Source organism: Periplaneta americana, chromosome 13 (genome assembly GCF_040183065.1).
Source record: "Periplaneta americana isolate PAMFEO1 chromosome 13, P.americana_PAMFEO1_priV1, whole genome shotgun sequence".
NCBI lineage: Eukaryota > Metazoa > Arthropoda > Insecta > Blattodea > Blattidae > Periplaneta > Periplaneta americana.
The window spans coordinates 147,239,640-147,265,114 of NC_091129.1; the positions used below are offsets into that span (position 1 = coordinate 147,239,640).

The following is a 25,475-nucleotide window of genomic DNA, read 5'->3' on the forward strand; positions in this document are numbered from 1 at the left end:
TTTACACTATTATGTATTACTGTATTACAATATTTATGAACTCATGAATGTACATTACCGTATTCAGTACTAAAAATAAAGTTTGTACATATTTCAAAACTTTATTTTTAATCATCTACATGAAAATTACTAAATTTCAACATGGAAAAAAGTGTTTGTCCAGTACAGTGTGGTTTTACCACAGTCTACTATATACAGTCGCGAAGCTCAATATGTAGTAAAAATGCAAACATGGGTAGTTGCCCACCACTAGGATCGCTACTATCGCCTCATCATCGCAGATCTCTCTCCTAGTAGACGACAAAATATGTTACATTTTCGTTGTGTTCTTTTGGAAAAATTAACACCTTCCTTCCATTATTGAAATATTAAATGCATAAAGTTAATTTATTATTTTAATGAAGTATATTAAATTCCACCATAAACTCGAAGATACCTGCAAGAAATAGGTTAATATTATTTTTGTTTGTGCAAAACGAACTGAAATTTACTATAATAGCTTCACTCATTCAAGATTATAGCGATAATGAACTATGAAACCAATAAATATTAATTTGCATTTCCCTTTACAACAATAATAACGGAAATATGAATTAATGGAGTAACTTACGTGTACCGGTAGTTAACAAAGTGGGATGAGGTTAAGCAATAATAATCACACCAGAATTGGAAATAAAATGTTATCAATAAATTTTATTGTAACAGACTTTTTCTACGTCTCTAGTAAAGTAACAAATAAAAATAACAACAAAATTAACAGCTGTAATTAAAAACATATCCTTTGAAAAAAAAAGTAGGTCTAAGCAATAATAATCCCACCAGAATTGAAAATAAAACGTGATCAATAAATTTCATTAAAACAAACTTAATTTTTCTATGTCTCTAGTAAAATATTATTATTCCAATTATTGTATTTTAGCCATTAACATTTTCATTACAACCGATAACGAACATTTCACAAGCATCAATTTGAAATACGCAACGAGCTAGCACTCGATGGAAATACGACACAGTCCAAAGTCGACCATAGACAGTTTATTGTTTCTAGTTGCTAACCGCTTGGAGTGCTTTATCACAAGATTTGCAAAAAATCACCTCAAGCTTCGCGACTGGTTTTACATAACCTATAAACGTTTTTTTCCAATTATCCAGCTAAATCAGTTATCCAGCACTGGCTTTATCCCATAGTTGCCAGATATGAGGAATTCTACTGTATTATGAATTTATACTCAGCTAGAATGGGAAGGTGATAAAAGTGCCAACAGCCTCAGCTTTAATGTTGTTTTAATAAATAACATCAGCATCCAAATTCATATGAAGTAATCAGTAAAATACAGCTACATAATCGCACCTCCAGTAACTAAGAGGTGAGAAGTGAGTAATGGCAGGTTTGGACAGAGAATTTTGACTTTACTCGTCTTCTTTCATGAACAAAGAACAATATTTGACTTGGAACCAATGGTATTTTTTTTATCCAAAACAAATTAGACTTAAGATAACTTTTGTCTAAAATCCATCACCTTTTGGTCAAGTATGACTACCAATACTTGGCTCCATGACAAGCATAGTAATTACCTGAATGTAGAGGACGAATTTCTAATACAGTAGAATCTCTCTTAACTGGCACCAAAGGGACCAGGCTAGTTCCGGATATCAGATTTTGCCAGATAATTTAATAAATACCGTTATACAACAAAAAAAAGTCCATACTTCATGGTGCCAAATGTTGAAACAGCATCCATGTGAAGCTTATTTCTCTTATCACTTACTCATAACTGAATAAACATAAAAACTGTGTGGATTTTCTTTATTAAAAACATCACACAACACAAATAATACACTATAGTCCCGACGCTGTTATTTCCGGCGTGACTCCGCCTCTTTGCTTACGTCTTAGAAAGTGAAGCCTCTATAAAGTCTAGGTAGGTAGTATCGTTCGCCATTTTTGTTCTTACGTTGCCGAGCTACCATACGAGGAATCTATTTGCCACACCGTTAAACATTATCATGTCGCAGCTCCTATGATAATAAATCAAACGCAATGTAATTCAGCAAATAATTGAGCAGGAAATAACGTCTTCGTGTGCTTTCTGCGAACGCCAACATATTTATCGAGTCTTAAGAAATGAATCAGTGAATCACAAGACGCACACGTTTAAATGTAGCCCACCTGCAACGCGATTGGCTGCCGGAACTTAGAGCGAAGGGACTATAATTTTAGGTTCGAAAATTCAATGAAAACGAAAGTTCGTGCGAACTTCCTAATGTGGCAAAACTGTCGACCCAGACTGTGGCAGATTTAAACTTTTTTTTTTTTTGGTCCAGCCCCAAAAATGTCGTTGTTTTGATATTGCCGGTTATTTGAGTGCTGGTTACGAGGGATTTTACTGTACTACGAAACAAACATTCAAAACAAAAAAAAATAAGTTTATCAACAATAACTTTCAGGCATAACTTTAACAATTATTAATGAACATATATGAAATTATCATAAATATCATTAAAATGTATTTATTCAACATAGTTTCAAATCATAATTCTTCACATATAAGAAAATTTAATACGAAATATGTTACTTACTTTACAACTGTCAACGATCCAACTGTGAGAGAGAATAGGAATTCCGTGGGCCAGGCAAAAAATGAACTTTGATGTCAGGTTTGGTTTGTTGGTGATCAAGTAGCACACGTCATACTTGTTTGGCGCAATCTCCTGAAATCTATTACATACAGTTCCACCACCTGCCGATATTTGTTCAGCCAGATACGATTTGCTGAAAGGTATGTCTGTTCGGAGAAGAGCAAGAGGGTTTTTATCTGACTCTGCAGTGTCTGTATTTTCTGTGCTAGAATTATCAGTTGCTGAAAAGACAGAGAAAAGGCACTTAAGAGCATAATCTGTGAATTAATCACATAATTCTTATTAATTAACATCACAAAAGAAGTGTATTTGGCTATGGTACACAGGTAAATAGGTAAGTACAGAATCCTCCAAATATGACACTTCCCTCACATCGCAAGCTCAGCAGCATTATCTATTATATGTCACGCACAGTTACTGGAAAATTAGCCACCATCTCTACAGTAGTAACTTTAGTATCTAAAACCAGTTTAACGAGGAAAATGTTTGCGAATGACTTAAAAATGAAAACACATGCATCTTCCCTGTGTCACAAGAGATGTTTAAAGTGCTCTCATTCTTACTTAATATACATTTTTTTCTGACATCTCCAAAGACTGTTCTGAAATACTCGCCTAATCTCTTCTTGTGATACTTTTAAAATGACTTGAGGGATAAATTCTTCCATTTTTTGCTAACTTAACAGTACAAAAACTCGCTGCAATATACTATACACCATTCTCGAACAATTAGAAAAAACACAATAGCTTGCACCACACTACGTAGCTCACAATAGACTGAGGTGAACTGCCCGCATACAATGTCTGACAAACATCCTTGAACTTCAGCATGTACAACAAAAGCACTGTAGGAGACAATGTTCCTGTACATCTTGTAGCATCATATATGAAGAATTCTGTAGATATTGTGAGATTCGAACTCACAACCAACAGAAGGAAGTGCAAGGTCGGCCGGCGCGGAGGTTGCGCGTGCATCTGCTTCCTGGGGCATGTGCTATGGTGGGGAGAAAGGGGAAAGAGCGACTGCGGCAGAGAGAAGAGATATCCGGATGATTCGAGAATGGACACACGTTTGGAAATATCCAGAACTCGTACTTTCTCGCAACTATGGTTTGGTTATATAAAAGAGAAGACGCAAGTGAAAGTCATTCAGTCAGTCAGTAAGGCAGTATTGTTAAAGTCAGTGGAGAGCAAGCCAGACAGTCTTGTGTAGCAGTGAAGCCAGCTTCGAGACCAGAGCGCGACTTGAGTTGTGTCCGTAACTGTGGAGCCTGAAGCCCGGAGTTCGAGTGCAGTGGACCGCAGTTGGGAGACCTGAGTTCGAAGTGCAGCGGATCGTCTCTGAAGGTCTGGGGTTCGAGATTCTGTGAACGCGAGTGACTGAGCTAGAAGAACTAGCCAAGACAAACGAGCTGTGAACTGAGAACTGACAGTTCTGTGTTGTAAATAGTGCTTTGTGAATATTAGTTAAGATTAACAGTTCATTGTTGTTCGTAATAGTCCAAGTAAATTGCCATTGTCGTTTGTGGAGTGCAATAACGAACGCTGTGTTGCTGTGTGGAGAGCAAATCCCATTGTTGACGGGAGTGAAATTAAATTGTAGAAAGTGAAGAGTTATTGTTGAGATAATAAAATTACATTGTTGTTCAGTATAAAAATTTACAATATCATCACAATTATTCAACATTAAATACAATGCTACAGCCAACCACTTGAAAACTATGCCCATGTACATTCCATTCTTTCATATGGTGTAATGCTTTGGGGCATGTCCTCTGAAGCTATAAAAATATTTAAACTTCAAAAGAAAATAATACAAATAATAAAACAAATTCCTATATGCACTCCAAGCAAAGAAATTTTTCAAGAATTAAATATTTTACCACTCCCCTGCATCTACATCCTAGAAACTGTTTCCTTTATACATAAGAATCTTAACTATTTTAAAAGGAACTCAAACTCATAACCATAACACAAGAACTGCCAACAATTTGCATATAAATTGTTATACTATTACCAAAAGTCTCAACAATACTTCTCATACAGGTATCTTATTATATAACAAGATACCTGGGGATATTAAACATTTAAATTATGGAGGTTTCAAAACCAGGGTAAAAACTATTCTGCTCCAGTCCATGCTGTTCAAAATCACTGATTTCTTGCATTAAAGCTATAAAGCAAAATACCTATCTTCATTACTGTTGCACATAATTTTTTTCTCCAAACAATATTAATAATAATGTAGGACTATCTTGTTTTTACCTAATCTCTGTTAATTTATTTATTTATTTAATGTCTTGTAAACGGAAAATGTATTATATATCTTGTTATTTATTGTGTCTTTTGGTAGTTTTACTATTCTTTGAAAACTTAAGAGTGTTAAAATCAAATTCATACTAGAAATCAATTAAATTCATACTAGAAATCTTATTTGTGTGTGTATGTATGTGTCTGTGTGTGTATTTTTTGCGTTTGTATTTTGTGTTTGTATCTAATGACGAACCTATAATCTGTAATAGATTGTACAGGGAATGAATAAATACAATACAATACAATACAATTGAATAGAAATTAAATCAGTGCTCAAACAGCGATTCTTCAGTTTGATGCTGAGTGGCATTTGATCTGTTTACTTAGAGAATACATGCATCAGTTTGAAAGCTTTGTGAACAGCGGAAAACTGCAAACCAGTCTGTGAGATTATAACATGGAAGAAAATAACATAACTGTATGAGCATCATAACTGAAGACTAATTATATCAAATACTGAATAACGTCACAAACAATATATGAACTACTTACATAACAAGAGCGTGTTTCTTAAGTTTCTATACTTACTTACTCACTCACTTATGGCTTTTAAAAAATCTGAAGGTGCATAAGCTTGCCATTGGTCCCTATCCTAAGCAAGATTAATCCAGTCCCTACTGTCACGTCCCAACTCCCTCAAATCCATTTTAATATTATCCTCCCATCTACATCTCGATCTCCCCAATTCCTAAATTTCTATACTCACAATAAATTGTTATTTAAGGTAATGAGAGCAGATGAATTACCTTCCAACTCATGTCCAGTTGCATCACTAATTGTTAATAGAAAAAACTTCCCAGCAAATATTTTGCTGCCCTGAGGTGGCATAGGTCCCAGCAAAAGAGCTGAAAGACAATCAGAGAAGTATCTTCAGCAATATGGTATTATCAATATTGAATTATCACTACATTAAGTTCTCAAATAAATACACTGTAATTTTCTATTAAGCAAAGCAATATTAGTCTTTTACATGGAAAATTCATTATTAGAAAGCTTGCATATAAGTAATGAGTTTTTTCAAGGAATTCGTGTTGTTTAGCAATATGGAAATTATACAATAATATAAACGACACAAATATGAAATATATCCTCAAATAATATGAACTTATGAAATCTTAGCTACTTCTTTTTGAGTGACTTCACTAGTTACTATAAATAGCATATTAAAGTGCTTTGTGTGAAAAACGAACCAATGAATATTATCTGCATTATCAAAAATTGTCATTAAAGCCAAACTCAATTGCATCTGAAGATATGAAAAATATCTGTAAACAACGATAAACAAGATGTTAAGGTTGGACATATAATCCTTTTTATGCATTCTTTTACAGCTATTTTCGTGCTGCTGCAACTATCTTGTACTTGAAAGTAAATATGAAAAATGTCTATCACAAGCATTTAATGGCTGGTTTGTTTCAAATCTCACATTATCTGAATTCTGCTAGTCTGACAGGGCTGAATTCCTGTAACACGAAATTCATTGTCACAATGATACGAAATGACTAATAGACGAATTTTCACACTGTTCTAACTTCATTTCTTCGTTGTGAAAAAGTTTGAGAAACACTGCGAGGTAAACATCTATGTCCAGAAAATAAACCAACAGTTTAACAGGCAACAGCTTACTGCTTTACAGCATTAAAACGGCTGCACAATCACAAGGTACATCCCATGTAGCATACAAACAAGCAAATTGGACATCTGTTTTCACAATCTTATTTTGTTTTACATTTTCAAATCTATGCCTTTATGGATCTTAAGTATATGTTACGAAAAATTAATTTAATTGCCTCTGAATGAGTATAAATTTTCTTCATACTGAAATAAAATGAAAACAGGGCACTTCAATGCTTCGATCTACGTAATTTTGTCTTTATGTGAAGGAGAGGGGGAGAGAAGGGGAGAGGAGAGGGTAGGGGAGGGATGGGGAGAGGGGAGGAGAGGATAAGAGAGGAGAAGAGGGGAGGAAGGAGAGGGAATGGTAGGGAGGGGAGAAGAGGGTGGTGAGAGAAAAAGAGAATAAGGGGAAGGGGAGAGGAGAAGAGAGGAGAGGAGAGGGAGGGGAGAGGAAATGAAAAGGGGGAAAGAGAAGAAGAGAGGAAGGGAAAGGAGAGAAGAAGAAAGAAGATGAGCCCAGTAAACCAGCCAATTTTAAAACTAACAGCATCACTATTCATACAAAGAAGTAAATATTTTATACGCTTTCAAAAAATGATATGTATATATTTTGAACAAAAAGATCTGCAGAATTCTTAAAGAGACAAGGGCGTGTGTACTATATCATACACATAAAAGTACACATATTCTAGTTACTCACACTTATTTCCTTCTGTGCATATGAAAAATAAAAGAAATTATGACAAATTAACTACAGTGTGCGCACAGACATATTACAGTGCGGTATCATCTAATAAAATAAACAGCGAAATTGCAAATTACATACTTATTATCATTATACATTATTATGTTGTAACTTAGGTTATCTCTGTTTTACATAAATTTTCCAATTGTTAGCACCAATATTTCATATTCCCTTCTCTGTAATAGTCCACAAATTTCTGCAAGACATTTCTTACCTTGTCCCCTTAACCACCCTCACTGTTAGAAACAAAAACCATTTGCATTTCATTTATTGCCACCAAACCAAATGGCTTATTTACTTACTTACATAAAAATGGCTTTTAGAGAACATGGAGCAAATATGTCTCTGAATGTGAAGACTCTCTAACCATGGAAATATGATGGTGGTGATGGTGATTATTATAATTATTATTGCTGTTATTATGAGGAGCTGAACTGAAAGTGTTAAGATATAATGATGATGATCATAATAATAATAATAATAATAATAATAATAATAATAATAATAATAATACAAAAGATAATAAAATTAAAGCCAATCTAATCTCATAAGAAATTGTTTGAGCAACAGCACGCAACCCACCCAATAATGCATAATTAGAATTAGATGATCAACCAGCAATTATTACAGTGTATACACCCAAACTAGTACAACAAAGAAAAAATAATAAACCCAACTCAAAAGAAATAAAACCAGTAAAGTAAGGAATTACAAATCAAACCAAACCAACAAAGACAAAAATAATCTAAAAATAGGAGCAAAATAATAACACAAATAATTTAATAATAATCATCATCATCATCTTTATAATACATTTTGCAAATGTAGTGCAGTAGAATATATTACAAAAAAAAAAAAAAAAAAAAAAGACACTATTTCCTTTTTACACGTGAAAAATTGTTGCAATCTTATCTACAGGTGTTACATAAAGGCAGGAATACACAATGAATGAATGAATGACAGATTTCCAACACAGTATGTGATCTTAATACTTACTTATGTCATTCTTTCTAGGAGTGCTTTTACTCTGTCCCTTGACTCTCCCCGACTTGAACTCAAAACCTGTGCTTTCTGCTTCCACCCCATCAACGTAATCTAGCGCAGAACCTGCATCACTTTCAGATCTGTGGAATTAAAGTGTTCAATTGGTAACAGATGTTAACACAAATCATTCTCTGATTTCTAAAAGACAACCATGTGCATATGTGGATTTGTATGCAGACACACACATAAATGTAAAGTAATCTCCCAGTATGTTTTATTTTCTTCCACTGTTCTTCACCCATCCTTAATATTTCAGAGATAGCCTTGTGAGCCAAGAGAATACATTCATCCTTATACAAAAATGGTGAAAGCTTGTGTATACTATTAATATTTTAGGAGAAAAATTCGCTCCGGCGCCGGGGATCATACCCGGGTCCTTGGTTCTACCCTAGATCATATATAAAACAGATCGCTCAAGCTTATGTTAAATTTGGACGCAACTGAAAAATAACGGACGCTATGCGTCGCTAGTGTCGAGAAATGAGCTTGCGATAACAAACACTAGATGGCAGAGTACCTGAAAAGTACATAGAGTAATACGACTGTGGGAAGACTTTTTTACGTGATGCCACCTCCAAATTTCTTTCTCATTGTAAAGTGAGGTTATGTTACAATAAGACTTTGATGTGTCGTTAAATTGTAGCATACAGAAGCTTGTTTTACCCAAATTCATCAACACACATAGATGACATTTTGGTACATGGCTGATATAATGTTGTTTGCGTTCAATATATAAATCTGTCATCATTTGATGTACGATAACTAATTGTTTTTAATTTTCAGTATACAATACCTCCCTAGCAACAACTATCACAAAATACTAAAAAGAGCAGATTTGTCTGCGTTTGTTGAATGCACATCATGATGCTCACGAAAAGGCACTAATTTATTTTGTGTGACCAAGATTACAATTTTTGAATATGAAGGAAAAGCAGGTATCCCTCTTCTGAAATTTATCCGAAAGGGGAAGAATTACAACTCCCTCCCCCTACACGTTTTCATTTTACAGGTGTATTATATGATGCGATATTGAAGCAGATAAATAATAACTGTACATTTCTCGTCCACATTAAATTCAACGTGTTCATAACGTAGACCTGATATATTGCTTCATGTAGGCTACACAGCTGGCAGTGTTCTTTTTACAAATAAGCGGTCGTACTAATCATTTTCTTTTCATCTGAACTATTGCTAGAATATGCGTTTGTGTTTTTATTTGCTCTGTATGTTGTTAAATAACTACTGAACATCGTCTTTGTTTAACAAATTGTTCTAGTATTCGTTTCATATCAGTCTTACGGTATTGAATTATGTCCATAACGTGGGCGAGATATTATCAGGCTGGAAAATTCGCTCTGAATGCATTTTTTTACACAATTTTCTAATTTTCAACAGATTTAAGATACCCCGTGCGGTTTCTCTGCCAATGCAGAGTTAATTGCAATATACGGTAATTCTGTTATTTTCCTGACACTTTTATATCCGTTCTCATAAACGTACTGATTTAGATTCTTTACCCTACTGTAGGTATTTTGCTCTCTACAAATCATCGTTAGTCAAATGAAATAGCCTATAATAGTTGTTTGTAACGAATTAGTAGACAACCTCAATCCCTCCTGACCGCCTCCCTTACGAATTTCTTTCTTACTTTAATCAAATTTACTTTATACTGGTCCTTAAATTACTGAAACTAGTGCTGAGGTAGTTACGGTGATTTCTGAAGTGAAAATAGTTCAATTTATAAGGGTGAAATCAAAAATAATTTTTGTAGCCTTTCCTTGTCCTTAATTGGAAATTTGAGTAACTTCATATGACGACAATATTTCTTCCTTCTTCTGCAGTTAACATAATCGCAGATGGACATTTCTAAATGAAGTTTGTTACACAGAAACCTTTGAGACAATATTGACACTTGAAATTCTTTATATAGTTCATCTATAAGAGTTAAACTAGCGCTGAGGTAGTTTCCTTCATACTCCGCTTATTCACCTTGCATACATGAGTCTGTAAACAGGTTAGGTTTGGTCAGTGCTGTCATGGTAATTTTTTTCTTGGCCATACACCCCACCCCTTGTTTTCTCCCTTGAAATATATTTTACTCTCCTCTCTCTATCTCTCCAATTGCCATTTAATTATTTTTTTTTAATATTAAAGAAGAAGTAAATAAATTGTTTTGCTTTACAATTTAATTGTACAAGTTTGATTTAAAGAATACACCATGTAGCACCACCATAGATGCACACTTGTCTCGATGAATCTTGGAGTGTATATTTGCAGCACTTCTTGTTTTTCAACCATTATTTTATATAATTCTGGATTCCAGTGCTGAAGAGGTGGATAATTTTTGTTTATGAACATCAAACAAAATAGGTACAGTAGGAACAGGAAGAGATGATCTAAGATCTGTATAGATCTCCACGTACAAAACTTAGGCACCATATGCCGTATGGCTCCTTACAGACAAAATTTTCATTTCCCCATACGATTAATTAAAAAAAAATTGTAGGTTCCATACGATATATGGCCTCATGTGGCCTCCATGACAGCACTGGGGTCAGTTAGTTTAGGCACTTTTACACCTTGCATATACAATCAACTGCATCTCCACAAAAAAATTCCTTATAAATTGAACGGTTTTCACTTCAGAAATCACAGGAACCGCTTCACCCAGGTAAGTAGTTAGCAGTTAATCATTTCAAAGCTCTTGTTATATTATGAAATAGCATCACACAATGCTGCCAAAATAAATGTTCCCAGTGTTAAAATTACAGAGTGTAAATTTCGCTTAGGACAGTTTTTGCTCTGGAAAATTAAAGGAAACAAACAGTATATCAAACCAGCAGCTGAGACACAAAGCACCTGAAATTCGAAAGTGGTTAAAAATTTTTATATTTCGTTCTTTCTTATTTACCAGCAACAGAAGTACCGGTATCAGATTTTTTGCAGAGCTAATATCAGAGGCCCCTCCTATTAGAGAATGTTTTGAATATTATTATATTCTGGAAAACTACATTGGCACATCAACCTCCCCTCCCCCCGCCTGAATTCTGGGCTGAAGCACGAAAATTTCGAAATGTACAAACTACAGATGCGGCAGAATATTACCACAATGGTCTTCAGCAAGAATTTTGTAAGACATATCCAAATATCTTCATGGTCATTACTTACTTACTTACTTACAAATGGCTTTTAAGGAACCCGAAGGTTCATTGCCGCCCTCACATAAGCCCGCCATCGGTCCCTATCCTGTGCAAGATTAATCCAGTCTCTATCATCATACCCCACCTCCCTCAAATCCATTTTATCTTCATGGTCATTATATGTATTAAAATAAAACATATATGACATGTGAAGTACCTACTAAAAATGAGAGAAATAGAAATGGGAAGGACAATAAAAAAAGTGGAATGGACAAACACTAAGAAATTATTCATCTTGAATCAGTATGAACAATAGGATACTTTTTTTTGGTGCTAGTGGTATAGAATATGAAATTAAGTTGCATCAATAAGTTTTTCGAGTTTAGCATTACTTTAAGTATTTATTGTCCCCTGTTGGAAAGATGGAATTACTTTGTTTGAAACTTGATGAAATTTTATTGTACCTTAACTCAATTTATTAAGGTAAAATAAAATTCAAAATAATAACTGCAGGCCATTTTAAAATAAATCTGTTGGATGTAAATTATTTCTTAATTTATTAGGACCATAAAGGTATTGTTACAAGCGATAGATTGAATCATTTTTATCTTAATAATTTAATGTAGGATGATTATTTCGGGAATTGTTATGCTCTAAATTGTGAGGATATTTTAATACTTTTTTAAAATATAAATTTGGAATATGTTTCCAGTTAGTAAAGAGTAATTCAGAGAGACAGAGGTCTCAAGCATATTTAATGACACATGCCAGAATTATTAAATATGAAAAAAAGAGTTCTTGCACTAACATACTGTTTATAAAGTAACCAAATCTTAAGAAATACAGTATATGTACTGGTATTCTATATAAAGGCATAGGAGTGAATATAAATCTGTTTTAAGGAATTCCTATTTAATATTCCTGCTATAGGAACATGACAAAATAAATACAACGCAGCATGGAAGCTAATTCAACTTTATCGAGTATTGTTGATGAGATGTGTTATGAAGGTAGACCGAATCATTCAATATAAATGTATAAATAGGACGAATAATAATAGATTAATTTCAATGTATGTAGTATCAAAACTGAAAGCGGTAACTAGTCTATGAATGATGTCTTAACAAGTATAAATAAAATGGACTCTTGACAATAGACACACATTTGGCTTCAATAATAACTAGGACTTCAAGGAATTTATGGTAGCTCACCTGTCAGGCAAAACTCTGAATAGTCTGCATTGTCGAACTATAGAAGCGCGATTAAAAAGTATTTTTTTCCCCACCCATTACATATGATTGCTTTTTTCAAGTCCCGGTAATAACATTATTAAATTAATTATCCCACATATTTGGGTGGTGCCTTTCTCTTTGTTTCTGACATAATTTATGAGAGTTTCTCTTTTACACTTCAATAGAGAAATACAACTTTCAGTGGACAATGAACGTGTAACTCTAATGGAACTCTAAGAACCACAGCATTAATGTTTTCTTCTTTTCTTTCATGCCCTTTAGTTTTTGTTGCAGATAACATCATGCTATTGGATAATTATACATGCACCTTTCTAATAAAATTGGCATATATTTCACTGGTCTCAGAAGTAAAATTAAATGTATAATAGCTTCTCGGTGCAAAATATTTACTGAAAATTATTGTAGGATTTGAATAGAAATGCCACTTCTCAGGCAAGGTTATTCGTGGATGACTGTATAATATATAGAAAAAATTAGTGATAAATCTTGTATCACCGCCTTGCAAAACTAGCTTGACGTTATTGAAAACTGGACTACAACAAATAAAATTAAAATCAATGTGAGCAAAAGTAAATCAATATGTATCCTTCTGTAAAACACAAAATTAAATTCGTCTCATATACCAATTAAATGGATCACCAGTGCCACAAGTAAACACTTAGGTACTGTATATATTTTAGTAACAAACTGGTTGAAATAAGTCACTAATATTACAAGGATAGCCTGAAAACACTACATTTCTTTATGTGTATTCTTAAGAAAGCTAACTGAAAGTCAAAAGAATTAATGTACATAACCCATGTTCGGTCCACTGCTGTGGAGTAATGGTAGGCACATCTGACCGTGAAATGAGTGGGCCCGGGTTCAAATCCTGATTGGGGCAAGTTACCTGGTTGAGGTTTTTTCCGAGGTTTTCCCCAATTGTAAGGCGAATGTCATGTAATCTATGGCGAATCCTCAACCTCATCTCGCCAAATATCATTTCACTATCACCAATCCCATTGAGGCTAAATAACCTAGTAGTTGATACAACATCGTTAAATAATCAATTTAAAAAAAAGACGTCAGATAAGCAGAGGAAGTTACAAAAGCTTGTGGTGGTGAATTTAAAGTTTCCGTGATGTTCAAGAAAGGAAAGTACTACAAATGGGAGGAAAAATAGATAGCCTATATTGGTATATTCAGCACATGATATTACACAGGAGATATCACCACATATGGTTGTAAATAACCAAGAACATTTTAAATCTGAATGTGTATTTTAGTGTAATCAAGTGTTGCTTTGTATAATAAGAACTGTAGGCACTGTGTATAAATCTCGATATGCATCTGAAAAAAATAGTAATCAACTTGGCAGAAATGTTCGTGTGTCACAATATAATTCGTAATATTTTATTTGTTAATGGCACTGTTATTTTGATTAAAGTATGTCAGCAGTTACATGTACTACATAAGTGTCTTAATTCTTTGGAAAACAACTATTTATGTCATTTGGAACAATAATATGAACATTTTCCATTTTGGTAATAAATTAAGTGGCAAGAAAATGTTCGTCACACCATATAATATTTCATATTTTTTACACGATTAATTATTCCTTTTCATTAAGATTTTCTGTTTATATTTTGGAATGCTTACGTTAAAAGACAGTGATGTCTCTTTCATAAACTCTTAAGTATTTAATTAAATATCCTGTGAAGATCATAGTTACTTCGAAAATGTTATGTGTGTCACTATGGAATGACCCATCAGTATTGTTAGTATTGTTACAAATTACAAAACCTGAAACTGTTGAAATGGGATCAGGAGTAGTGACAAAAAAATGTAATGTTTTAGGCCTACATCAACATGACTATTTTAATCCAGTGTCTAATAGTTTTTAAGATTTGAAGGCCTTTTGAGGTAAACAGTATTGAAAATGTGAGGGAAGGGGTATTTCTTGGTAATGGATTAGGCCTGTATATTTTATATTATTATTAACTATATATTGTTAAAGTACCTAGTAAATATCGTAATATGTATATTATATAATACTGTAAACGAGACATCACAGGCTGCAAACTAGATTATTCTTGTTTTTGTATAATTATACGAACATGTATGAAATAAACAAGACTACTATTGCTTAGGTTAGGATAGTATTACTTATATATTGTAATCAGGCTATATGCACAAATTTTCCAATATACTACTATCATAACTAAATAGGTAATGTTAACATTAATTTTCATACGTTTTTGTGGTGCAAGTTAAAATAATTCAAAGTAAAGTATAACGAAACTCCGACAACATTATAATTATGAACGTCAAATTCTCTTATTTTATTTATTTTTCAGTGTTTGGTCCCTTATTTCCCATTATTCTTTGGATTTATCTTAGTAAAATATCAATTAACGGATAAATTATGTTATACACTCAGTTGATAATATAAATAATATTCACGACAAATATATAAAAACAGAAGAGATAACGAATCATAATTTAGCCGACCGATAACTTTATAACATGGTCTACATATTCTATATTCTATATAGGTACATTGGCTTTGCGCCGAGAGATTGTATTGCATTCTATTCAATACAAAGGCGTACTTTATCTTATCTCTTCGCTTCGCCCACGTGACAACTATATTTAGCTCCCTCGTTCCGAACTTGCCGAGGTCATATAGGCCAATATTTATCCATGGTCATCAGTTGTCGACAGTACATACGAGATAATCTCGTAAGCAGGAAATAATCGATATAGACCGACCAGACCGGTTCAGAGTTCGTGTCTCGTGATGGTGTTGGTCGTTGTGCCATCTGTTGACGATTATTGAACTACATCAAGCCGGCCTCGACTGCAAACCCTAAAGCCTATATAAAAGAGCTATCTGTTAGTATATATGATCTAGGGTTCTACGTACCAAGCGCTCTGACCACTGAGCTACGCCAAATTCAATCCACAGCACCGGGTCGAACTTTCCTCCTTCAATGTTTCCCTTTGTGGCCTGACTCCAATTTAGGCATATATATGTTGACGTGTATCCAATGTCAACTGCCATTATACTAGGAGCGCACTCAGCTGAGTGACTTGTTGGCCGGGAATCCACAGTTATTATACACTGCTAGCTGAGAGAATATTATAGATATATTAATTTGTTCTACAGAAGTTATCTGTAATATACAGTCCTCTCTGTAGATTGAAAAATCAAAAAAGTTTCATATCCATTGTTCAAGAATTAAAACAGAAAATCAATATCCCGAATTTAAAAGAAAACTTACAAATTACACCAAACCCTTTAACTCTATTAAATATAGAATATAATCTAAATTTAACTGAAGAAATACTAAAATCAGAAGTAAACACTGAAATACTGAAACAATTGTCTTTAGAGACAATTAATATTAGGTACCCTCCACAAAACTGGCTTCATTTATACACCGACGGATCCTTGATCTCCAGAGAACAAGGTGCCGGTGCAGGTGTTACGTGCTGTCTCTTCTCACTTTATAGATCTCTTGGATATGGAACAACAAGTTTTGATGGTGAAATCATTGCAATAAGGAAAGTCTCAGGAATCTTCTATGCCACATCAATAAATTTAAAAATGCAGTTATATTGTCAGACTCCAAAGCAGCTATTCTATCAATAGTCTCTAAACACACACCTTCATCTCAAACAGCAGAAATAACTAAAATGCTCTCTCAATTAATATCACTCAATAAAAGAATTGTATTCCAATGGATACCATCCCATTGTGGAATCCTGGGAAACGAGAATGCGGAAGCTTTAGCAAAGAAGGGCAGCACTGCTACTTACAGACATGTTACTAAATCTACATATTACTCTGTGAAGAGATTTATTAAATCTACATACTTAGACTTCAACAAACAAAATTTGATAACTCAATCCCAAGGGAAAAAATGGAACTCTCTGCATCAAAGTCCACAGTTAATTCCCGATTTACCACGAAAATCGTCTGTAGCTGCATTTAGATTGGCAACAGGCCAGGATTGTTTGGCCAAACACCTGCATAGAATTGGAATATATCAGTCCCCTAACTGTCCATTGTGCAACTCAAACCAAGAAATGGATTCGGAACACCTCAAAATCTGTGCTTCAGTGGCTGGTCATGATAATATCTTTGAAAAATATTGGAGTGCAAGAGGTCAAAGGAGGAAAGTTCGATCCGGTGCTGTGGATTGAATTCGGCATAGCTCAGTGGTCAGAGTGCTTGGTACAAAGAACCAAGGACCCGGGTTCGATCCCTGGTGCCGGAGTGAATTTTTCTCCTAAAATATTAAGTGTCAATATTACAGATAACTTCTGTAGGACAAATTAATATATCTATAATATTGTGTATACTATGCAAGGAGTAAAAGGCTTTTGTTCATTATCCTTCGAGACGTAACAGTTACCAAAATCAAAATTAAACACAGAGAAGTTCAACTTACGAGACAGGACTAGAAACTTTTCTCTTAGGTGTGCTCTTCGACTCGCCAGATATTCCAGGAGTATCCAAAGCCTTTGGTGTCTCCTTGCCAGAAAGCCTACTTCGTTTGCCTTCCAGTACATTTTCTAAAAATCAAACAAGTCACATTAAAAAATGTTAGTATTTCTGGCTAAAACCGTGTTGTTCGGGTAAATGTATATATTCATTTCTGTGATCATATGGTCACAAAATCAGCTTAAGAGGTCTTTCAGTCCATTTATAAAGAAAGTGTAAAACTAAATCTACAGTTCAAGAAAACAAACCTGAGACAAACATATGAAACGAAATATTTAAGGACAATTTTTGATTCAAAATTATCTTGGAGAAATCATATTGAAGCAGTAGTAAACAAATCAACAAAAAGACTTACAATTTTAAAGAGATTAGCTGGAGCCAAGTGGGGTAGTAATGGGCAGACTTTGAACAACACGTACAAAACATTCATCAAGCCAATACTTCTCTAAAATGTGGAGGTATTAATTACAGCAAATAATTTCAACCTGAATCGACTAGAAGTATGCCAAAATCAGGCCCTGCGACTAATAACTGGTGCAGCAAAATCAACCCCAATCACGGCAATGCAAGCCCTAGCCCAGAACCCTCCAATATATCTCACTCTAGAGGAGCAGGCACTAATACACCATGAAAAAATGCTACGGCTAACAACAACAAAATGGGAAAAAAAGACTGTTACAACCAACCAAGCTGAAAACACAAACAAGTTTCCTGTCCAAAGTCACGGAAATAAAAACAGAATTGAATCTCCCTAAATCTAAAGAAAACATTTTAAGCAGAGAAAACCCTCTAACCTTCGAACCAATTAACATTCAACTAGATTCTGAAACTTCCAAACCTGTACTAAAAGCGCTAGCATTAGAAGCTGTGAACAATAGATACCCACCAGAAGAATGGTTACATATCTACACAGATGGGTCTACTATCGATAACAACTCAGGATCAGGAATTACGTATGCGTTATTCTCATTTTATCAACCAGCAGGACATCATACAACAAATTTTGATGCGGAAATAATGGCTATTCGTATCTCACTCCAATACCTACTATACAGAATAGATAAATTTCAAAATGCTGTCATTCTCTCTGATTCTAAAGCAGCATTATATGCGATAAATTCATATAAAATGATGTCAATCCAAACTAAAGAATGTCACAAAATGATCCAACAACTTCAAAAACTACAGAAAAGAATTCAATTGCAATGGATACCTGCACATTGCAGAATTGCTGGAAATGAAACTGCTGACTTTCTTGCCAAAAAAGGATCCAATTTAATTCAGAATACAAATACAAGCCTACCTTTTACATCCATCAAAAGACTAATTAAAAATAAATATAAAATCAAGCACTATGTACCAAAGCCAAGGATAAAAAATGGAGCATTTTAATAAAAAAAAAAAAATAGAAATTATTCCAGAAATCCCACGTAAATCTGCAGTAGCAAAATTCAGACTGCTTACAGAACACGATTATTTGGCCAAACACTTGAATAAAATAGGAATTTACACAAATCCAAATTGCCCTCTATGCAACAAAGAAGAAGAAATGACTGAAGATCATCTCATAACCTGTGAAGTTCTACCTGATGGATCCACCACAGAGAAATATTGGAGAGCAAGAACGCTAATGGCTTCGTTGCCAAAGCCCGGCATTAGGTAACAACAACATAAAGAAAGTGTTTTTATATTCAGATGATCAGCACTCAGAAATGACTGAAGTCTCAATCTCAAGCCACTTTGTCAATCACAACACATTTTGTATTTCAATTAATAGATGGTTGGTTTCTAATGCCGAATACCTGATAATTCTCAACTGATACTATCACTAATCTATGCACCTTGTACACGTACAGTGAGGGACAGAATTGTTGAGTAGACGAATGTTTCAAGATCTGTAGTGAGGTTCATAAGAGACTATTTTAATTCCTTCTCAGCATACACTCTAATACTTTAACACAGCGGTCAACAGCACAGTGCACCCTCGGGCTAGCATCTCTTACCCACGGATTTATAGATACACTAGTGTACATCCATGGCTGTTGGCGGGTATGCTTTCTCCCTCTCCCTTCTGCATTTCAGTGAGCGCTGACGACCACTGTTTTAACAGAGAAGCGAAGTGAATATCTCGTCATCATATTGTAACTTTTATTCAACAATAATGTGACTTTTATTTCTAACTTTAATCACACACCCGTCAACAATGGGTATTCCACTCAACACTGCAACACAGTAGTCGTTATTGCACTCCACAGAACGACAATGACAATTCACGTGTATTATTGAGAAGAACAACAATGTACTCTTAATTTCAACTAATGTTTACAAAGCACTATGTATAGAACAAAACTGTCAGTTTACAGTTCGTTCACCTTGGCTAGTCCTTCTAGCTCACGCACTTAAGTTCACTGTACGTCGAACCCAAGACTTTCAGATAAAGTTCACTGCACTTCGAACCCAAGACTTCCGGACGCATTGCCTTCGCCTGGATGCTGTCACAGTTACTCAAGTTCACTGCACCTTGAACTCAGATACACTGGATATATCTCCGCCAACTAACGCTCTAGCAGCTGACTGACTAACACACTAGCCTCCTTTTATTTATTAAATCACACGTTCTCGAATCTTCGGTTTGCGTGGCTTTGCGAAACGTCGAGAGGATTGCACTTCTAGAGGCTTCCCCTGCTTTCTCCGCTCAGTTGCAGTCACTTTTCTTCCCCTCTCCTCGCACCACGGCTAGCGTCTCGTAGTTTTCCTTTTCCTCACCTCGCACTGCGCCCCAGTGCCCACCAGAGCTTGAGCCTCGCCTTCCTGCGCCCTCCCTTCTGCCGGACGCGCGCGCGACTCCCGAGGCAACCAGATACCAGCAGAACGTTCCAGACGGATGCCACAATATGAACCAAGATTTTTGACTCGGAGCATGCGCAATGTGGCATTCTGTGACTTAGAAATTACTCATTCAACTACTATGTCCCTCACTGTACATTCATAGATTTCTAAACATGTAAACGGTAGTGTAACAGCGAGATTATGAACTGACATGTTCCTATTCTTCTCTATCAGGTACTCCACAATCATTATCATAAGACATCTACTGTCAACTGTAATGATACTTACTTACTTATTTACTGGCTTTTAAGGAACCCGGAGGTTCATTGCCGCCCTCACATAAGCCCGCCATTGGTCCCTATCCTGAGATAGATTAATCCAGTCTCTACCATCATATCCCACCTCCCTCAAATCCATTTTAATATTATCTTCCCATCTACGTCTCAGCCTCCCCAAAGGTCTTTTTTCCTCCGGCCTCCCAACTAACACTCTATATGCATTTCTGGATTCGCCCATACGTGCTACATGCCCTGCCCATCTCAAATGTCTAGATTTAATGTTACTAATTATGTCAGGTGAAGAATACAATGCGTGCAGCTCTGCGTTGTGTAACTTTCTCCATTCTCCTGTAACTTCATCCCTCTTAGCCCCAAATATTTTCCTAAGCACCTTACTCTCAAACACCCTTAATCTCTCAAAGTGAGAGTCCAAGTTTCACAACCATACAGAACAACCGGTAATATAACTGTTTTATAAATTCTAACTTTCAGATTTTTTGACAGCAGACTAGATGACAAAAGCTTCTCAACCGAATAATAACAGGCATTTCCCATATTTATTCTGCATTTAATTTGCTCCCGAGTGTCATTTATATTTGTTACTGTTGCTCCAAGATATTTGAATTTTTCCACCTCTTCGAAGGATAAATCTCCAATTTTTATAATTCCATTTCGTACAATATTCTGGTCACAAGACATAATCATATACTTAATCTTTTCGGGATTTACTTCCAACCCTATCTCTTTACTTGCTTCAAGTAGAATTTCTGCGTTTTCCCTGATAGTTTGTGGATTTTCTGCTAACATATTCACGTCATCCGCACAGACAAGAAGCTGATGTAACCCGTTCAATTCCAAACCCTCTGTGTTATCCTGAACTTTCTTAATGGCATATTCTAGAGCGAAGTTAAAAAGTAGAAGTGACAGTGCATCTCCCTGCTTTAGCCCACAGTGAATTGGAAAATCATCAGATAGAAACTGGCCTATACGGACTCTGCTGTAAGTTTCACTAAGACATATTTTAATTAATCGAACTAGTTTCTTGGGAATACCAAATTCAATAAGAATATTATATAAAACTTCTCTCTTAACCGAGTCATACGCCTTTTTGAAATCTATGCATAACTGATGTACTGAACTGTAGTGATATATAAAAAAAAAAAATGTGTTAAAAACAAAAAAGAACTTTAGAATGTTGTAAAGTTCAGGATTTCCTCTAATTGCTCTAATGTTTTAAACAACATTACTCTTACCTAAAGTAACATCAGCCTTTCGATGAGGCGTTGTTTTAGGCGAAGCTGCAACTACAGTCTCTCTAAGAATCTTTGCTTGGTCTTCAGTCATAAACAAAGATGAACGAGTAACACTCACAACATTTCCCTCATCTAATTCTACAGAATACATGTAGTTTGAACGTTTCCTGCAAATGAAGAATATTGCAATAACAGTGGCAACAGAAATATTAGCAAATACAACATGCAACACGTAATTAAAAACTAAACACACATTCTGTTCAATTCATAGTTTCAAGATACTATTTATGTTAATCAAATTCGCTGTATCAGCTTTTCATGCCAGAAATGTTAGTATGAATCCTGGCAAACGCAACTTGGAATTTGTGGTGGGCAAAAAACAATATTGGAACAGCACTTCTTGGAGTATTTCCATTTCTCGTGTCATCATCCCCCCAATTATCCACAATTATTTCATTACCAGTATCAATGACAAAATAACCAGCTTTGCCAGCATGTCATAAAACAGATTAAGACAGAGAAATTAAGGAAGGCTGTAATTACGAGAAGTCTCTGATGTGAGAAATCCATTCTTTACAATGCAATGTATACCTGTGCATCTTGAGTGTAGGAAAATATTTCATTAACAGTGAATGCCTTCACGCTGAATGATTTGAGTGATTTCAAAAACATTTTTTTTTCTTTAATAATAGCTATATAGGAAACAAAATCTGCACATGATTATCAAGTTTTCGCAAATCGTCAGTTTTTTCTTGAAGACTTCATGTAGAGTAGTAAAAACTTCTGAAATTCAATTTTAACAGTTCTGTTGTTTATGACTCAATTTCACGTGTTTAATATATAAAGAAAATCCATCCAATACCGTTAACAAGCATATAGCTAGATTCAATTCAATTTTGTAACAACAATACTTTCTCTACGCTTCGTATAATGAGAAAGTAAAATTACCGACATCAGTCTCAAGGTAGAGTGCTGGCTTCATACTAGGGTAATCCAGGCATTGTTTCCCCAAGATCAAATACCCTAGAAAATACAAAAGCAGGTGTGCACAAACTTCTTAGGTTCTGTACCCCCACTTTCGTCCTTGCACTTAGCAACATAATGTTGAATATAATGAAAATGTTATACACAATCTATACTTACGAAAATGAATAACGAAAACTGTTAAAATGACGTCTAGTTTTACTTACATCAGATGAAAAAGTTTCAATATTTTAACAAAACTATGGAACTGCACTATCCCAAGGAATGCCGTTACTTACTCATAATAAAAGTAAAACTATTTCATGTGAATAACATTTTACATTCTGCAACATCTTACTCAATTTTTTGTATGATTTAACCATACTTTTCGACTTTTAAATTTAACAGAAAAATGTGATAATCATCAGAAAAGTAAAAAATCCTTTTCTCACAAATAATTACAGTGGTGCTTACGGTGATAATGATGGTGATACTAATAATAATAAAAATATTAATGACGATAATAATAATAATAATAATAATAATAATAATAATAATGTTTATATTCCTGATGAATTGTAGATGCAAAGTTTGTAATTGGCTTATTTTTATTGTGTAATCATGTAAATCGTGTTTATTTATCACTTAACGCCAATATGTATCCCACTGTGTTGTTTTTTTATTATTAATCTATTTTTTTGTGTACATTTTATTCAATTGTCGGTTTCTGGTTCAATTATGTAAATCCTACTTAATTGTAATCTAATACTAATACGGTATGTATACTAATGTGTTTATTTTTATTTTTACTGTGTACATTTTTTTTATTGAATTATCGGCTTCTGTTTTTATGTGATTTTTATTTGATTCCAACAACATTAATATGTATTTCACCATGTTTATTTTTATTTTATGAGGTAAGTTTTTATGTAACTACCTCTTTTGATCTCATTATGTACCTAAATTGTATCAGTATGTAATTACTTAATTCTGATCCAGTTTTATGTTCAATTATGTAAGCAAGTTTTAATCCTGGTTGAGTATAAGAGAAGGCCTTATGGCCTTAACTCTGTCAGGTTAAATAAAGCCATTATTATTATTATTATTATTATTATTAAAAAAAAAGGTATCCCCATAATATGCCATGAAGGCACTTGGGGGGCATGGAGGTAGAGCCCCATGCTTTCCATGACCTCGGCACTAGAATGAGGTGGTGTGGTCAGCACCACGCTCTGACCGCCTTTAACCGCCTTTTTTATAGGAGGCTGAGTGAACCTCGGGGCCGGTCTGAAAGTTTGGCAACGAGAAAAATCCTGTCACCACCTGGGATCGAACCCCGGACCTTTCAGTCCGTAGCCAGCAGGAGATTATACATAATGAAGAAAAATTGAACCTCAAAATATAAAAATGTAACTAAAAAATATGTATCATATATACATTTTACATAAGCATTAAATTACGCAATAAGTGAAGTAAACACTGACCTAAAATCAATTATTTCATGGACGAAAAAGTTTGGACTAAAATTGAACTCAGAGAAATCACAGGCAATTAGAATGGAACATCAACGACTTTTAAGTAAATTAAACATAGGTGACTTATCTCCTGTTAAAATGAATGGAATTATTATCCCTTACAATGATAGAGTAAAAAATCTGGGAATTTATATGGACAAAAACTTAAGTTGGAATACTCAAATCACACACACATGTAAAATAATTTTTATGAAAATTCACGCACTAAAAATAATTCGAAATTTCCTTCCATTGCTTCTCAAGAAGAATTTAGTGCAGTTGCTCTTGATGCCTCATTTTGATTACTGTGACACTCTCTACACTGACCTTAACATGAGACTGACAGACAGACTACAGCTTATTATTATTATTATTATTATTATTATTATTATTATTATTCTCCATGCCCCCAAGTGCCTTCATGGCATGTTACGGGGATATCTACCTTTTTTTTATTATTATTATTATTATTATTATTATTATTATTATTATTAACTCATCAAAACAATCTGTGTTATTAATAAAAAAAAAAGAAAGTTTGAGGATTTAATGGTGAATTGAAAAATTGTGACATCACAAGTACAGTATATTTCCTCTATGATCCACGCATCACATGTAAGTAGGATACTTACTTTTCAACATTGATAATAACACCAGAGAGGTAATCTTCATCTTCCGCCAATGCATACACAAGCTGGCCTTTAGACAGGACATCTACAGCAATAATGAAGTCCTCCACTAATGACTTCACGTTTCCATCATCAAATAACACCAACCACCTTTCATCTTTCCCAATTTCTTTTATTTTTCCAGAATAATATTTTCTGTCTGTCCATCTTGCAAAGACCAAAGCACCTGAAAATATTTTCATAATGCTTATTCCTAAATGGTGATGTAAACAAACTATTACAGTGAACTTCTCAGTCATAAAGACACTAAGACATTACTTGATAAAGGGCAAAATATAATATTCTAACTGTACAATTTATTTTTAGCACAGAGGTTATACATATACAAGTAGTGTAAATGTCTATGCAATTGTTTATCCTCAGTGATCAACACATTACCACTACTGCTATCAAGAGTTCTAACCTAAATGAAGAGAGTGGATCTGAAAATCAATAAAAATAATTAGCAACACTGGCCATCACTGTTTACCACAACATCTTCAGAGGATGAAATGAATAGAGGACTCAAGATACAGAAAATGCAATAGATCCGAATCTCAAGAACAAACATTTCCCAATAAAACAAAAACTTGAGAGAAAGAAATAGCTAAGAAGGAAAGGAAAAGTTTCTCAATCGAAGAGAAGATTAATATGTTGCTGTTGTTTTCTAATGCCAGGCATTTGGCAATAAAGTCATTTGACCTCTTGCACTCCAATATTTTTCAAAGAT

The 25,475-nt window shown here is 34.4% G+C and overlaps 1 protein-coding gene across 2 annotated transcripts in view; it reads right to left on the bottom strand.

Moving 5' to 3' along the window:
- LOC138712530 (TP53-binding protein 1-like) overlaps positions 1-25,475 on the bottom strand; it is a 74,607-nt gene that overhangs the window by 6,901 nt on the left and 42,231 nt on the right. For both annotated transcript variants that reach the window (XM_069844436.1, XM_069844435.1), the window contains 6 exons: positions 24,710-24,932; positions 21,601-21,767; positions 17,188-17,311; positions 8,311-8,438; positions 5,699-5,797; positions 2,581-2,861 (listed from right to left, as the gene is read on the bottom strand). In XM_069844436.1, coding sequence (XP_069700537.1) covers positions 2,581-2,861; positions 5,699-5,797; positions 8,311-8,438; positions 17,188-17,311; positions 21,601-21,767; positions 24,710-24,932 — 1,022 coding nt within the window. The remainder of the gene's footprint in view (positions 1-2,580; positions 2,862-5,698; positions 5,798-8,310; positions 8,439-17,187; positions 17,312-21,600; positions 21,768-24,709; positions 24,933-25,475) is intronic.